The 15317-nt window shown below is 41.9% G+C and overlaps 2 protein-coding genes across 5 annotated transcripts; one reads left to right on the top strand and one right to left on the bottom strand.

Moving 5' to 3' along the window:
• Positions 1-412: 412 nt before the first annotated feature.
• pbxip1a (pre-B-cell leukemia homeobox interacting protein 1a) lies at positions 413-10518 on the bottom strand. Of its 4 annotated transcripts, none has more exons than XM_083982443.1 (11): positions 10193-10518; positions 9224-9352; positions 8194-8278; positions 7976-8043; positions 6897-7530; positions 5397-5636; positions 4907-4930; positions 4404-4447; positions 4118-4213; positions 3794-3974; positions 413-3691 (listed from the first exon to the last, which is right to left on the bottom strand). In XM_083982443.1, the coding sequence occupies exons 2-11, from the start codon at positions 9293-9295 to the stop codon at positions 2601-2603; spliced, it is 2535 nt and encodes an 844-aa protein (XP_083838569.1). In that variant the 5' UTR covers positions 9296-9352; positions 10193-10518; the 3' UTR covers positions 413-2600. The 4 variants fall into 4 exon arrangements, with proteins under 4 accessions (XP_083838569.1, XP_083838570.1, XP_083838571.1 ...); XM_083982444.1 differs by having other exon boundaries at positions 10206-10518; XM_083982445.1 differs by lacking the exon at positions 10193-10518 and adding an exon at positions 9871-10026.
• A 1550-nt stretch (positions 10519-12068) lies between these two features.
• On the top strand, positions 12069-14161 carry cks1b (CDC28 protein kinase regulatory subunit 1B). Its single transcript, XM_083981815.1, has 4 exons — positions 12069-12163; positions 12382-12449; positions 12635-12762; positions 13672-14161. The coding sequence occupies exons 2-4, from the start codon at positions 12391-12393 to the stop codon at positions 13719-13721; spliced, it is 237 nt and encodes a 78-aa protein (XP_083837941.1). The 5' UTR covers positions 12069-12163; positions 12382-12390; the 3' UTR covers positions 13722-14161.
• The last annotated feature ends 1156 nt before the right edge of the window (positions 14162-15317 follow it).

The raw sequence follows: 15317 nt of genomic DNA, 5'->3' as shown, positions 1-15317 counted from the left end.
ATCATTGCTTACATTCTCGTTCAGCAGCATATCAGGTCAATGACCGACTCGACTCCCACACTGGCTGCTTGACGTACGAGGCCCAGAAACGAGTGGAAGTGAGTGCGTGCCTGCGAATGTGTGAGCTCCTGTTCGGAGTATTTAATCTGGATGTAAATATTTTAGTTTGGCATCATAGCCATGATAATAGATACCTGTCATACCAACAGCTTCCAAACAGAGAGTGAGTCAGAGGCCACTAGTCACACATGGCTGGGTATCATTGTAAATTTTTCAGTAACAACAATAGCTCCATTAACACAAGCTCATTGTGCTCCTTCTCTTCCCTGACTCAGGGGATGCACTCTGTGATGTCTCTTTTAATATGTGCTAATAAAATAATGACACCGTTTGCATTTTTCATGGTGAAAAATTTATTGAACTTAAAACACTGACTTCCTAAAAGAGGACACAACTGATGATGAGGAAAACTAGAAATGATCCAACTCGATGAAGGGATCAATTACATGCACATCTGAGCCACATTATCAGTGAGCACAGATCCTTACTGCTGTCCAACACAAGCAAAAACACGTCTCAGATGCTGATTAAACTTTCTTCAATGTGTTTCATTAAAGGACTCGTCTGTTCTGGTTGAGCTTTCTTTTTGATCCCTTTGGTCTAAAAACTGAAAGAAAGTTCCTCTGTAGAAACAGCAGAGAAGACGTTTAACAAGAATCTGTTCAACACAAGTAAACCTTTGACATTCATTCTCTCTCTCCGATAAAACAGAAAAAACTGCAAGTAGTGTAAACTTGTTTTCTTTTTAAACTAGCTGAAGCAAATTAGTCACAGACCTCTTGTCCAATCTAAAATGTAAAGGCACATACGCAGTAGCTGGCAAACTAAATTTCTGAAAAACCTAAAAAAAAAAAAAACTTTCACATTTAATGTGAAACAGTCTGTGGTTCTTCTAGCTAATAATAAGGAAAATAATTGCAGTGTAGTGACAGAATAAATAAACATTTTACACTTCAAAGCTTCTTTCAATCTGAGAAAAATGAGAACTAACAATCACTATCTGTCGATTTTAACTTCACACCCACCAAAAGAAGGAAACTGTCATCATCATATATGACTAAGATCAAAAAATGAAAGAAACCCCCCCCCCCCCCCCCCCCCCCAAAAAAAAAAAAAAAAACTACAAAGTGATGCTGCAGTACTTTATAGTTACTGTTTTGTACCATTATCATTCTTATTCAACTTAGAAACATAATAAAAAGTTGCAGCTTTCTAGGTTTTCTTTTCTTTTTCTCTGACCAAACAGCTGCAACTACGGCTGTCACCACTGTGCATGTCGACTTCATCAATCATCAACCAGCTAATGAAATATGAAGAAAACGGAAAAAAGAAAATACTGGTTTGGTTGTCAATCTCATTTAGACAAATTACAAATTCGTTAAATGAAACACTTTGGGGATTACTAAAGATTATTAAACTCTGTATGTTTTACTATGCGTGCTCTGGGATACCCAGTATATGTAGATCATGTGTTGGCGGTCCCCATGGCTACATCCCACCATAACAACGTAGGATTCAGACTGGTGGTCTAATAAGAAAAGGAGTTAATAATGAGGAAAAAACAACCTTTGCTGTAAATGTGAATGTTTGAGAAAAGTGCTAAAGCAGTTTAGGAGTCATGAATTTAACTATGGCTATTTATATATGTATGTTAGTTTATCCTGTCCCCTTTTTTTGAGCAGCACTGATGCGAAGGTTTCATAAACTGGTTCCTGGTCGTTCCACACATCTGCTGTCAACTGACAGTTGGAGTCGGAGCATGAAAAGTCCTTCAAATATATAAACCAAACGCTTTAGGGCTCTAAAACAGCACTGTGTGTGTGTGTGTTTGCCCAAATCTACTAAAGAGCTGCTGCTGACACAAAACTGGTCTGACCTGATCTTATTCTTATCACTGAAAGAACCGGGATCTCATCCTCTGGGATCAGACAGTTGTACCTGACTGGAGGCAAATGGTATCTGCAAAAAAATGTCTCGGCATTTGTTTTAACCTGTTTGGAGCAGAGCCTCATAGTATTCTGAGAGAACGAAAGGAGGCAAAAGTATTTGACGGTCTATTGAACACGTCTCACCGTCACTGATGAATCAGATACTATTTGTATGAACAGATTGAACTCAATTGCACTGGTGCTCGACAGCATTATTTGCAAATACCATCTCCTACAAACCCTGTTTTTATGCGATCTGAGTATTATCAGATGGAATTTACATTATGAACTGCAACATGCACTACTGAGAAAACACTACTGTATAGAGCAGAGGAAAATCCACACAACACATTACTGAAGGACTTTGCATTAGGAGGCATGACCCGACAGAGGTAGGTAACAACAACTAAGTCCAAAATGACAAGTACAAGTCTAGCTTATAATTAAAGACTCAGAGGGACACATTTATGAGAGGCACAACCACTCTGTACCAGAAGCTACTACAATTACAGCTCTGAAGAGGACAAGGTAGGCAAGAAATGTCCTATAAAACCACCGCTTGTGCTGTATCTTAGTGTTGGATTTTACTCCTTCTCCCCTCAGTGTCTCTGTTTAAGCTGTGGCGGCGAACTTCCAGAGGGCTTCTCGCTCAAACTCCTCCATCTCCTCCTCCAGGGAGTCATCGCCGTCCTTCTGCCCGTCGTCGTCCAAAACGTCCACCATGTCCTCCAGGATGTCCGCTACGTCCTCAGCAAAGTCGCTGAAAAGGACCCTGTCGTGGATGAACACGCCGTCCTCAAAGAAGTCGGCGGCCAGCTTTCGGATCTTGTCTTTGCTCTCGGGCGAAGACGCCTCCAGCTTGCTCAGGTAGCCCTCCAGCAGCTCCTCGAACTCGGACGCCTCCACGGCGTAGAGCCCCTCCTTGCTGGCGCAGTCGTCCACAGAGCTGCAGCCCAGCTGGGGACGGATGTTGCGTCTGAGCTTCTGCTCCTGGTCTCTCCAGAAATCGTTGTGGTTGTGCTGGTGAGGCTGCGGCTGCTGCTGCTGCTGGTGGCGATGCTGCTGCTGCTGCTGCTGCTGGTCCTGGTGACGATGGTTGTGTTGGTGAGTGTTTTTATCCGGCCGGCTGTGCCACGGCTTCTCCTTCCTTCTCTCCTCTCTGTCCATCTTGCGCTCGTCCTTCTTCCTCTCCCACTCGTCCTGGTGTTTCCTCCATGCCTCCTTGTGAGAGTTTTGCTTCTGTGACTTCCACTCCTTCTCCCTCTTCTCTTCTTTGTCCTTCCATCCTCCCTCTTTGCCGTGCTTCCACTCCTTCTCTTTATCCCCTCTCCACTCTTTCTTGTCCTCTTTCTTCCTGTGGTCCCGGTCGTTGTTTTTGCCTTTGTTCCCTTTCCATTTGGACTCCTGTGGCTTCTTCTTCCCCCACCTCTCCACTTGTTCGGAAAGCCTCTTCTGGATCTCCTCCAAATTATCTCTCACACCTTTCCTGCCGCCGCCATTTTTCTTCATCCCCTCCAGTCTCTTTCTGCTCTCCTCCAAAAGAACCTTCTGTCTCTGGAGTTCCTCCTTCAGCCTGCCTCCCTCTTTTTTTGCGTCCCCTGCCCTCTCGGGTCCCGCTGCCATCTGGTTGCTCTGACCGGCTTCATCAGCAGGCTGAGGGGCTGAACTGGGAGCAGGCTCTGGTGGTTTTTGATCAGCTATAGCTGTAGGAAGAAAGTTAAATTGATCAGAAAGACCCTTGCATTATTACATTTAAATACATTTTAACAAGTGCAATACACAGCAGCAAAAACGCCCGGTGATACCTGTGAGCTGGTTGAGTTCAGTCACCCTGTTCCTCAGAATCTCCAGCTCTTTCCTCAGCTCGGGCAGAGATGACAGCTCCTCCTTCAGCTTTGTGTTTTCTTGCTCCAGATCTGCTTTACCTTTTTCATCACCGCTCGCGGCCACTGCCTTCAGTGCTGAGTCAAGTTCTTCTTTCTGAGACTGACAGATAAAGAAAGACAGAGATAATAGAGTTAATCAAATCCAGGTTCTGCACAAACTTGGACATTAGTCAGAAAATATTTATTGAAACATCATGACAGTGTAAGACAACATCATTAGCATTAATCTGACTGTATACTGACCTTTAGTTGAGCCTCCAGCAGAGCGATTTGTTGGTTTTCCTGTGTCAGTTTATCCAATAACTCTTTCATATCCTGCGGATCACCGCTAAGCCCGTCCTGGATTGGAAATCATTGGCAAATGAATAATACAAATATTTTTGAATAATCCACTCCTTTTCATGCTCTCATAGTTTGTCTCCAACATTTAAGACTCATCTTTTTCTTCAAACGGTGTGATATGTTGTCCATTATGTGTCTATATTGAACTGAGATTGAGTAAGTGAGGTGCGAGACAGTACGAACAGACCTGGCTTTGTTCTCCATCACCTAGTTCAGAGGCGTCAAAGTCACCTGTCAAAGAAGAAAACACGTCTTTCACACAAGTCTTACTACAGACGCTCTTACTGACACACAGCTGCCAGGCGCAGAAGATGCTTTTGTTGGGGGGGGGGGGGGGTGTATTTTATGAGCTCAGGCCACTACCTGTGCACTACACAGAAATAATTTATATAAGCAGATTATTTAAAAATTACATGTAAAAAAAAGCATGGTATATTTCCCTTAGCAAGCACACTGCCTTTAACACATAATTTTCCCTTCAACTTGAGCACCGTTAACATCCAGTGAGTCCTTCCAAACGGGGATAAAGAGTGTTATTGTACAGGTCAAAATGCGTGTTATTTGCCATTTTCTGCTGCCACTGCATGAAGTGTCAGGCCAGATAAGTGTTTTGGACAAGCCTCCGAGTGTTAGCCAGCCAGCGAGTGCAGAAGCTTACGCCGCTGTTTTATCTCTTAGTGCTGGACCTACCGTCATCCAGGTCAGAGAGGAAACCTGTTGACACAGTTCAGCTTAGTCAACAAGATCTAAAAGCAGACACGGAACTAACACTTGAAAACCGCAAATAATTGTGCGTGTGTTATTTGTTAATATTGGCACTGTCGAATAAGCAACTGGTGTCATGATGTCATTTTCAACCAGTATTTACAGTAAACACTACAGCTGTCCAATCTGTGACGCAACAGGTGTATACAGGTGCTACTACTACTACTAAAAGGACACCCTGGAAGATTAAGGGGTTATCCCTCAATAAAATTTGAAATTTGGTCAAAATTCAACAAAACTCCATACTAAGTTATTCTTAGTATTGTATCTTCATGTATTAGACAATAAATATCATCACCATGGCTTAAATTTTACTGTTAATGTGCAGCTTGGAGCAACTTGGAGGAGAAGTTGTGTATCTGAGAAGACAACAGAAGCAAGCAGGCCGATTTAGCGAGGCATGAGAGAAACTCACCTGAGAGGAAGAGGGAACCTAAAAAGAGCAGAATCAGAGCTCCCACAATGCATTTGTTCAAGGAGAACCACGGCTTTTCCTCCATCTTCTTCTCAGCCAGCTTGAACTCCACTTCCTCATCCTCATCCTCTTCATCCGATGTCCTTGGTCTCTGCGGTGCATCGAAAGGGGGCAAATTCCTCCTTCGCAGTCCATCATCAAAGCTGCTTGTGTCGCCAAAATCAAAACTGGTTGACGGCTCTGGGAAGAGTAGAAAGGCAGAGTTGTCACATTTTATCACGGATTTTTGTGAGAGACGATATTGCTCCTAAACCTAAACCACATGTGGCCCTGAGTCACTTCAACAAATCATCTCGACATCTTCAGATAGAGAACTTTCCAAAATCTGAATTATCTACTGGCAGATTGCCGCACAGAAAGTACTCCAATCTAAGCGAACGCATGAAGTGCAAAGACTCAACCATGTGTAAACAGTGTGTAAAAAAAAAAGGGAGACAAAAAGTCAGTGATGCTTGTGGAAATGGATGACATTTTCTCACTAAATTACAACAACAGCAATTTCATGCATGGGGGTTTCTCATTTTCTCAGCGGGGTGAATATGTCCCTGTCATACTGATAAATCTCTTTCCAGCTGTTAGTGTGACACAGATAAGAAACATGTTAACCAATTCTTTTGCATGAGGACCCTCATTTTCTGCTTCTGTTGACTAGTGCTAATTACTAAAAACCATAAGCCACTTATTTTCTTCAAGGCCGTGCAACCAAAAGGGCAAAGCTGTTAGCTGCCGTGGGGCTACTACAGACCTCCCAGTAGCCCACAAAAAGCCCCACTGTGTGGTTTATGGTAATAGGATCAATCATAACTCGACTTGTCTTGGTGTAATGTCCAAGTATGTCAAAATGTAGCTTTGAGAGAGAGAGAGAGAGAGAGAGAGAGAGAGAGAGAGAGAGAGAGAGAGAGAGAGAGAGAGGAGTGGGGGTTGGTACCAGCCCCGAGGCCCAATAGCAGGTTATTCTAGTCATGACTTCACTTCAGAGAGGACTCTGCTCTTCTGCACAACAATTTCAGAGCTCAAGTCTTTTATATAAGTACATGTATAATTTGGGGCTGTGGGGTGTGTGCGCTGAATATCACCAGACACGGAAAATAGTGGATACACTGTTTGATGCTGAGACACACATAATGCATGTTGAAATATATAAGCTGAATATAATTTATGTTGCAGTCCTGCATATATACACTGTGGGATTGCATAATGTCAACTGCTACAGCAGTGTTTCCAGTCTTTTTGGTTTGTGACCTCCAAGAATGAATGCCTGCTTGCAATTATTGTCACAGATTACAGCCTTAGTTTTGACATGAGTTATGAACAGTTGTTGTTTTGTGGGATTACTGAAGGTCTCAGGAGTTGGAAGCATCTAATATTTCATTAGAAAAACCACCAGATCGCTCTAGTGCCATGTGCCGATCTATCACACAAGCAAAATCCATCCCATACCTTCGTCTTCTTCTTCTCTGTCATCTTGGGTCACTGACTCAAATGGCTCTGCTGTCTCCTCCTCCTCCTCCTCTGCTTCTAGTGAACCAACAGTCTCCGGTGCAGGACTTTCATCAATGGGGTCTTCTGTCACCGGGGTCTCTGTGACTGGGCTTGGCAGCTCTGTGCTTTCTGGAACAAAGCTGATATCAGCGTCAACATGAGCGGGGGGATCAGTGGCCGTAATGGTCTCTGTGGGGACGTTAACCTCGGGTTCAGCAGCGAATGCCAGACTTTCCCCAGCGGGGCTCGCAGCAACCGGCCCGATATCAGCAGGCTTGTCAGGCACCGGGTCTGTGGAGACGGGGGTCTCAGTCACGGGGGGAGCAGAGCAGGGCTCCTCAAACTCAGATGGTGGGAGTTCGGCAGCAGGAATATCAAGTTGAGCCCCCAGATCGATGTTGGTGACAAAGGGTATGGCTCCTAGGTGGTCGTTATCACTGGGGGAGCTGGTGTCAATATCATGTATAACTGGAGCCTGAGTCTCCGGGTCGAGGTCAGCAGGGTCAAGGGGGTTGTGTGGCAGAGGACTCATCCGGGTTGGGCTTGAAGGAATGGGACCCTCACTGGACTCTGGAGAGGTCTCTTGACACACCTAGAAAATAGAGCCAGAGAGAAAGAAAGTGTGAGAAAACTTTTATACTTCATTATTTTGTGACTTTCATTGCAATCAAGTTTTTAAAATTCCCCCAGTCTATATAGCCCTGAGTGATTTTTCATAATTTCAGGAGAAAGGACTCTTGTCTAATTTATCATCTACATCTACTGAGAGAAAACAACAGTACACATGGTAAACTGGTGTTTCTCACTCCCTTGATGATAGATTTCAATCTATACACACATAACTGAAAACTTGTAAAATAGAAATAATATGTATATTTTCTGTAGCTATGGTATAATGGACTACTAAATAAAGAACAAAGAAAGAAAACATCAGCTGAGTTAGTTATAATTGTGCGTATGTGGTCTGACTTGAATGATGGTTTTCTAATGTGATTAACTTAAACCTCGGTGGGATTATTACAGTTTATTGCACTAACCTGGTGTCCTTCCTCAGACAGGACAGTTTCTACTGGAATGTCACTTGGTTTGAACTCCGCAGCAGCTCCTGAAATAACACCACAGGATCAACACAACAATTTGAAACTGCAGAGGGTTTTAAAAAAAAGAAAAAAAAGAAGCAATGTCTTCAATGTCTAGAATGAGCCATGCCCTACACAGCTCCTCTACATGCTTCAGCCATCTTGACTTTCAGTACCTGCCACCTCCTCAGACAGACTGGGGACGTCGCCCAGGCTCTCGGTGCCGTCGTCCACAGGCCCCACATTCTCAACAGCAGCTTCCTGTAGAGTAAGAAGATCCTATAAGATCAGGCATTCACATTAACACCTAAAGTATTGGTAATAGTGACCTTGACATTTACAGCACACACAATACAGGCATGCATAAATCCCTCAGCTGAGGGATGTGCCGATATTTCTTGGTGGTAATTTTAATCAAATCATCATGGTTTGCTATTTTGTTAAAGAATCAAATCTGATTTTTGATGGCAGCTGCCACAAAGCCAACACCCATTACTGTCAAATGTGATTGCTATACATGCTGATATTTAATACTCTGTTTTTAAAATGAATATTGTGTCATACCAAATATCCTTACAGTACAAAGCCTGTGTAATCTCAGCTGTCATACTTAGGGATATAGATGGTATAAACAAAATATTTCCGCATAACATGTAAGAAATCAACAACACAACATACAATGGCCTTAAATCAACACTTCTTGTGCATTAGTTTTAGTTGGTTGCTCTTAAATAAACTCACAATTTAATTTATTTTTATATCTATGGAGGATCTTCTGATCATGACACCATAAACACATTTGTCTGCCTTAACCCACATGCACATTTTTTTTTTTTTTTTTTTTTTTATTGGTTTATTTGGATGGGACAATGCACATTAATGGACATATAAAAACATGTAAATGTGCCGGATTGTAGCAGCTAGTGCTAGTTTCCATCCGGAGTCATGCACATGAAGCAAACAAACAAAACAACACACAATAGCTATGGAAGAATAGACTAGTCAGTGCTTTACACATGCAAACTGGGCAGGTCATCATTTGACAACAGTCACCATCATGGGCGGCTTCAGTGCTGCTTGTGCAGACATGTCACATTTTACATGAGTCTGTATTCATGAGACAGGATAAAAGCCAGGCTGCAAATTGTATCCAGGCACAGAGAATCTCAGGGGAGAGTTTTCCTGAGCTGGTTTTCTAAGTCTTACCTCGGGGGAGAGGAGGGTCCAGCTGTTGGTTGAGGACGCACTACTGCCTGTGCTATTGCTGTTGTCAGACATCGCCCTCTTCAGGCTCAACTCGGCACAGCACGGTGCAGATTCAGCTCAATGATTTTTCTGCAGACGAAGACAGAAACAACGAGTCTTCAGGTCTTCACTGAACATGCCAGATGCATACATACACCAAATGTCCTGCGGGAGTTAGGAGGTAACGTTAGGCTATTATCTTGATGTGATAATCCGACTGTGACTTAATAGTGGGTAGGCAATAGGCATAGCATTAAAATTATCAATATGCACACTCTTGAACATTAAAATACGCACAAATGACACACGATGTCTAATTGCGTGCAGTAATTAGATAGTTATTATGTAAATGCTGGTCTAAAATGACTCAATAACGTCACAGTTTAGGACCTGATTCACCGCACACACACGGGATAAAGCCCAGATTGTCGTTGATACAAGTTATGTAACGGTATGGTGGCATCCATAATATACTGCTGCGCAGTGAAACAAAGGGTTCAGTCAGAGGAAACAGGAATCTCATGATTACATTAATCGCCGCTGCTATTTCCAGCCAACCATTCATTCAGACCCATCCATCCTCTCAATCTGTGTGGCAGTTAAATTACCAAAAATGGTCAAACCACAGGCACGAGCAGCTCATTGATCCAGAAACAGAGCAAAACAAAGGTTGATACTCACTCGTCGACAACACTATCTGCGCTAAGGTTCAGTTTTTTTGCACATATGGTAGACAAAATTAAAAGGCCGTGGTTGTTGTAGCAACCAAATTCAAGGTTCACTCATGATGGTAAACAAAGGATGGTAGGCTGAATAAACCCACTCCCACTCTTCCGCGTTCTCACTCACTCAGGCCCCGCTGTTGGCGAGCGCTTCACACACTTGCTCGACTCTTATCGAGTTAAAACACAAATAAGACGTTTTATTTACCCCACTTGCTTACAGCTCAGTCCTCGGCTGTTTTTCCCCTTCAAAACGTTTTGTTTTTTTGGTAACAACAACGCTCTTCTCTTCCCCTGAACTTGGGAACTTTGGGAATTCCAAGCTGCGTCACGTCGACCAATGCGCCTCTCGGCCAATGGGATTTCAGCAAAGCCTCTGGAGCGCCCGCCCCTAAAGCGAGGATGGACCAATCGGGTAGAAGTGTCGTGTCAGGGGAAGCGACGCACAGCCCAGCATGATTGACGTCCGCAGGTGAAAGTGGCAGGTGATGGAAGAAGATTCCGCCCCCAGTGCTTTAATAATACAACTTCACGTGTGAACCTAAGGCTCAAGATGCATCCGTGCACTTTATATATACAGAAGGGAGAGGCTGACTGGACCAGCCGCACACTGACACGTCTACAGAGTTATATTTGAACTGTGGGACTTACCACAGTGGACAACCCCTTATCCTATTGCTCCAGTGCAGCAATTCATTTCATCATCTGACTCTTTCTCCTCTATTATTAGTCTGCTAAATGTTTTGTCTGTGAAAGTTACACTTACACCTCTGCATATGGCTGGATTAGCCTATAACTGAATATTGTTGACAACTACCCAGAAGATCCTAATCACAATCTTTTAAGAACCTCAACTGTTGTTTATTGTTCACAATGTGACCTCATGTATTGTTGTTATCAGTTTTTTCTTGACCAAAGTAGGAGGATATTATTCCATCAATACTGTAAAGCCTATTATTTTTCATTAACGGTACAGCCTAGAATCATATTCATTATTATCTGATTGATTGTCTATTAAACATAAGAAAATCGTGAAAATCTCTGAGGCTCGAGTTAACATGTTTAAATTACTTTTAATGTCCAGCCAACTGTGGAAACCACTCAGTTGTTAAGTTCACAGTGATGCAAAAGTAAGGAAACTGGATCTACAAAGGACTTCAACCACTTCCCATCTTACACATATAACATTTCTTATTACACTCAGCAGGGTCTGTAGTTGGGGGATGTAGGTGGCTGAGTGGATCAGACTTCTTCCAACGTGGGCCTCCCTGCACCGACCATACCTACACCCTGAGGGCAATGGGGCTACATGTTCATTGAGTGGGTGTGTGGAGTCCTGTTTTATTTCAACAGAATTGAGGGCCTGTGTGTAAACCCCACAAATTGCATCTACATTTTAATATGCTTTTCATTTTCTGATGTGTTTTCAGGATACGAATACCTTTACTTATTTCATCTGATAACAAGAGCTGGAGGGTGTGTTTGAATATGTTGGCACTGACCTAATTTTTTTTTTTTTTTTTTTTTTACTTTATTAGATTAGGGGAATGAATTATTTGATGTTGCAGCAGAGACATATGTTCTGTAATAAATTGTGTATCTGTTACAGTGCATCCAAGGCCTGCTGTGTTTTTATTTATGCCAATGCAATCATAGACTGTGCCAGACATCTATATTTATTGGGTTTTTAACAAATATGTAGACACTGCTCAATGTAAAAGATAAAAATTGGTACAAAAACTTTTTTAAGTTGTTATTTGTTTTTATGCTTTTCTTTTCCTTTATTACATGTGTTACAGTTGTGTAACTCAATAGTACAGTGGAGACTAATCTGGGTCACTAGTTATGCAATCACAATTAAATGTATGTCAAGTTTGAAATGCAAGAGCCTTGTTTCCTGCTTCCACTGTTGTTTTCCCTGCCGTGTTGACCAATGGGGAAGACGAAACGGCGTGTGCGTCACTCTCCTGCGACCGGCAGAATTGACCAATGGCAAAAGAGCTCTTCCGTTCGATTGGCCAATGGGATGAGGCGAGGTCTATTTGAAAGATGAAAAGCGGGCTCGCAAACATTCGAGAGGGAAACAAAGAAGGGGACAACATCTCGTCGCTGTCCGACGCAAAAAATTGGAATAATTCACTTTTATTTTAAACATCCAGATATCTGGGAAATAGATAAGGTAATATTGAAACTTACTTGAATATGTCCCAAAGTGGTGTTGACGTCTAGTTTGCCGTTTATTATCAAACCAAGTCGTTAGATATAAGTCTTGCTCTCGGCTACGTTAGCTTAGCTACACTCGCTTAGCAATGCGAACTAAAAAAAGTTGCTTCCACAGCGGCACTAATCTGCTTCATTTGTTATGTTGACTAACGTTTAAAAACCCCTCTCCACCAGATTTCCATCATGTCTCACAAACAGATCTACTACTCTGACAAATATGACGATGAAAAGTACGAGTACAGGTTGGTAATGGTTTCTGTTTGTACAGCATGTACTTAAACGTTGACAGTGTTAACGTCTTTTTCTGTAACCGATTTAATGTCACCATGGTAACATTCCACTGCTTTTGGTTACATAACACTGTACGCCATAATAATTTTAGGTGGTGCACTAATTTCCGTTAATACCCACCCTTTTCCCCCTACAGGCATGTAATGCTACCGAAAGACATTGCCAGGCGTGTACCCAAGACCCATTTGATGTCCGAGACCGAGTGGAGGAACCTGGGTGTCCAACAGAGTCAAGGATGGGTGCATTACATGATCCACCAGCCAGGTATCGTTATTGTAAACTAATTCTCAACCAAGGACAATGTTTTAAGATTATGATGTATTGATCTGTCAATTAAGCGCACATGCTAAACATGTTACATGTAAGGATGAGTGGATATGTGCTGGTACTGCTAGTTCAAAGTGCAATACCATAAGGGAGAAGCATTCAAGAGGTACCATGATCAAAGGCGAAAGTAGGAGTATTAATCTGAATGAAGGCTCTGAAATGTATCACTAGAATTTAAGTTACCGGTAATACTTAAATTGATGATATAAATTCATTAATAATGTTAGTCTATATTTATAATATCAGTTACTTTAGCTTCTATCTTAAAGATTGTTTTGACCACAGCGCTCACTATTGTATGAAACAAGGCACAATGAAGGATCAGGGATATTTTCTTTTGACTGATCATTCAGTATATAAAGTCAGAAAATGGGGGGGGGGGGTACACACCATTTCCCCAGAGTTTAGGATGATCACGATATATTTTAAAATGCATGTTGAGTTATTATTTTGTGATCCACAAAATAATAAATTGACCTATTGTTTTCAGCTCTTCATAGGACACATGTTTTGGGTGGTTTGCATGTTGTGTAGCTGATAAAAATTGCAATCTTTGTAGTTTAAAGATCTGGGACAAATTCCCGTTTTTTAAATTGACACCCTAACGGGTCCATTTGCACCTACAGTATTTTAAAGAGGAGATTATAGGTTAGGGGTCAAAATATCAACAGACTTGCTGACGAACATATGGACGACAGGTGCAAAGTCAGTCACACCTTCCATTCAAAATTTGTGTAATATGAGTTAGTAGAGTCAAGTTTCCCTCCAAACAATCAAAGCATCACAACTGCTGAGCTTGACTTGATCTCTGCTTATGTATTGTACGCCTTTCTTTTCTTCCTGCAGAGCCACACATCTTGCTGTTCCGACGTCCTCTGCCCCCCCAAAAATCCTAAGTGAGAGATGCTCTGGGTCCTCGCAAGATCAGTCCCACTTATGTGCCACATATTGACTCATCAAAATAGAGATCATGCTGTCAAATTCCCAATGTGTGGTCGATGACTTGTTGTGGCTGATCAGGCTGGACCTGGAAAAGGACTATCACACTTATAAACAGTGGTTGTGGACTGGATTATGCCTTGAGGGAACAAAATCATCACTCTTCTCCTGAGGAAAAGACTTGTGCATGTGTTAACAGCAACACACCATCTGTCAGAAACATTCAGATCAGCTAACACTGTCTTTGACTTAATCTTTCTGTCCAACTTGCTGAACCTGCTTGGATATTCCATCTTTTTAGAACCATTGTATTAAGATGTAGGGAGAGAAACTTGTTAAAACATTTGAATGATTCTAACGGAGTGCACTCTGGGTTGAGCTCAGGTCACAACAGAAGCCAGACAGAATAGTTGGATCCCAAATTAACTTCAACTCTGACACAAACTGCGGTTTTTAAGTTACATGTTGCTGCTCAGTTTAAATGACACTGTAAATTGGCATTTAACAATCTGTCATGTGCATGAAAAGCCGCATCTTTAATAGTCATGTAACTTGCCTTTGATCACTTTTTCAATAAGAGCATATATTAGACTGGGGCCTACTTTAAAAACAAATCTTGCTGATGGGTCTGATTGTACGAGCTGCTCAGTATTTATGAATGTGTTGCCCTTTCTGAAATAAATGTAAACTTTTAAATCTCAGTAGCATGGACTTGTGTTTTGACAGTATTTGGTGTAAACAACTACTGTACGATTACACAAAGCCACTCTACACATGAAAGGCATTTTCCGGTTAAATAAATGAATTGAATAAATAACGGTGGTTGACAGCTTTAATGGCGGACACTACCACAAATGCTCTTATAAAATACACCCAAATTATTTACACCAGCTGTTGGCAAGGCAATTACATTTATTTTTGTTTAATATTGTATGATATTGCATTGAGGCACTTGTGTGTGCATATATTTTTTTCTTCTTCTGTTTCTTTTCCTGAAACTTGCACCCACCAACTCTGTCCTGTCTGTTTTCAGTCTGTCCCGTTTTATTTGTGCCTTCTTATAAAATCTACTTTTCACTCCTGTTTGACAGAATCAGTTTATGTTTAAATGTGTTGCCATTGAGCTGATCTGCCTTTCTCAGTCACTGGAAATCAGTATTAGGAAAGTCACAATGCATTTACTCTTTGGATTTAATGTGTTCACTTTGTTTAGTAACCCTGATGGTAATACTAGCCTGCTGGGTTATTACAGATGAGCTGTGGAACAAGTTGCAGCCGCCGCATCAAAGTGTGAAAGAAATGTGCTTGTCTTTAATCTGCAGGAAATTTATGAAAAACTTTAAGAACTCCTTCAGTTTTATCCCATCATTTAGTGGTTGGTAAAGACATAAATCCAGCAGACAACAGCATGAAGTTCCTCTGAATACACCCTCACTTTGACTGTAAAATGAGGGCGGTGAGGGATGATTCCTGTGGCCTGTGTCCAAAGGCTGTTAAATCTCAAACGAAACAGAATGACGTTAACTTATGAACTGCATGTACTAGTGCACCCA

The sequence above is a fragment of the Trachurus trachurus genome (genome assembly GCF_905171665.1).
Source record: "Trachurus trachurus genome assembly, chromosome: 11".
NCBI classification, from domain to species: Eukaryota; Metazoa; Chordata; class Actinopteri; order Carangiformes; family Carangidae; genus Trachurus; species Trachurus trachurus.
This window is presented reverse-complemented; position numbering and strand designations above follow the sequence as displayed.

Coding starts and splice junctions, on each gene's coding strand:
- cks1b (XM_083981815.1), top strand. CDS start 12,391: ATGTCTCACAAACAGATCTACTACTCTGACAAATATGACGATGAAAAG. Junction 12,450..12,634: donor GATGAAAAGTACGAGTACAG/GTTGGTAATGGT, acceptor TTCCCCCTACAG/GCATGTAATGCTACCGAAAG. Junction 12,763..13,671: donor TTACATGATCCACCAGCCAG/GTATCGTTATTG, acceptor TTCTTCCTGCAG/AGCCACACATCTTGCTGTTC.
- pbxip1a (XM_083982443.1), bottom strand. CDS start 9,295: ATGTCTGACAACAGCAATAGCACAGGCAGTAGTGCGTCCTCAACCAAC. Junction 7,531..7,975: donor TGTCTGAGGAAGGACACCAG/GTTAGTGCAATA, acceptor TCTATTTTCTAG/GTGTGTCAAGAGACCTCTCC. Junction 3,692..3,793: donor TGAACTCAACCAGCTCACAG/GTATCACCGGGC, acceptor TTCTTCCTACAG/CTATAGCTGATCAAAAACCA.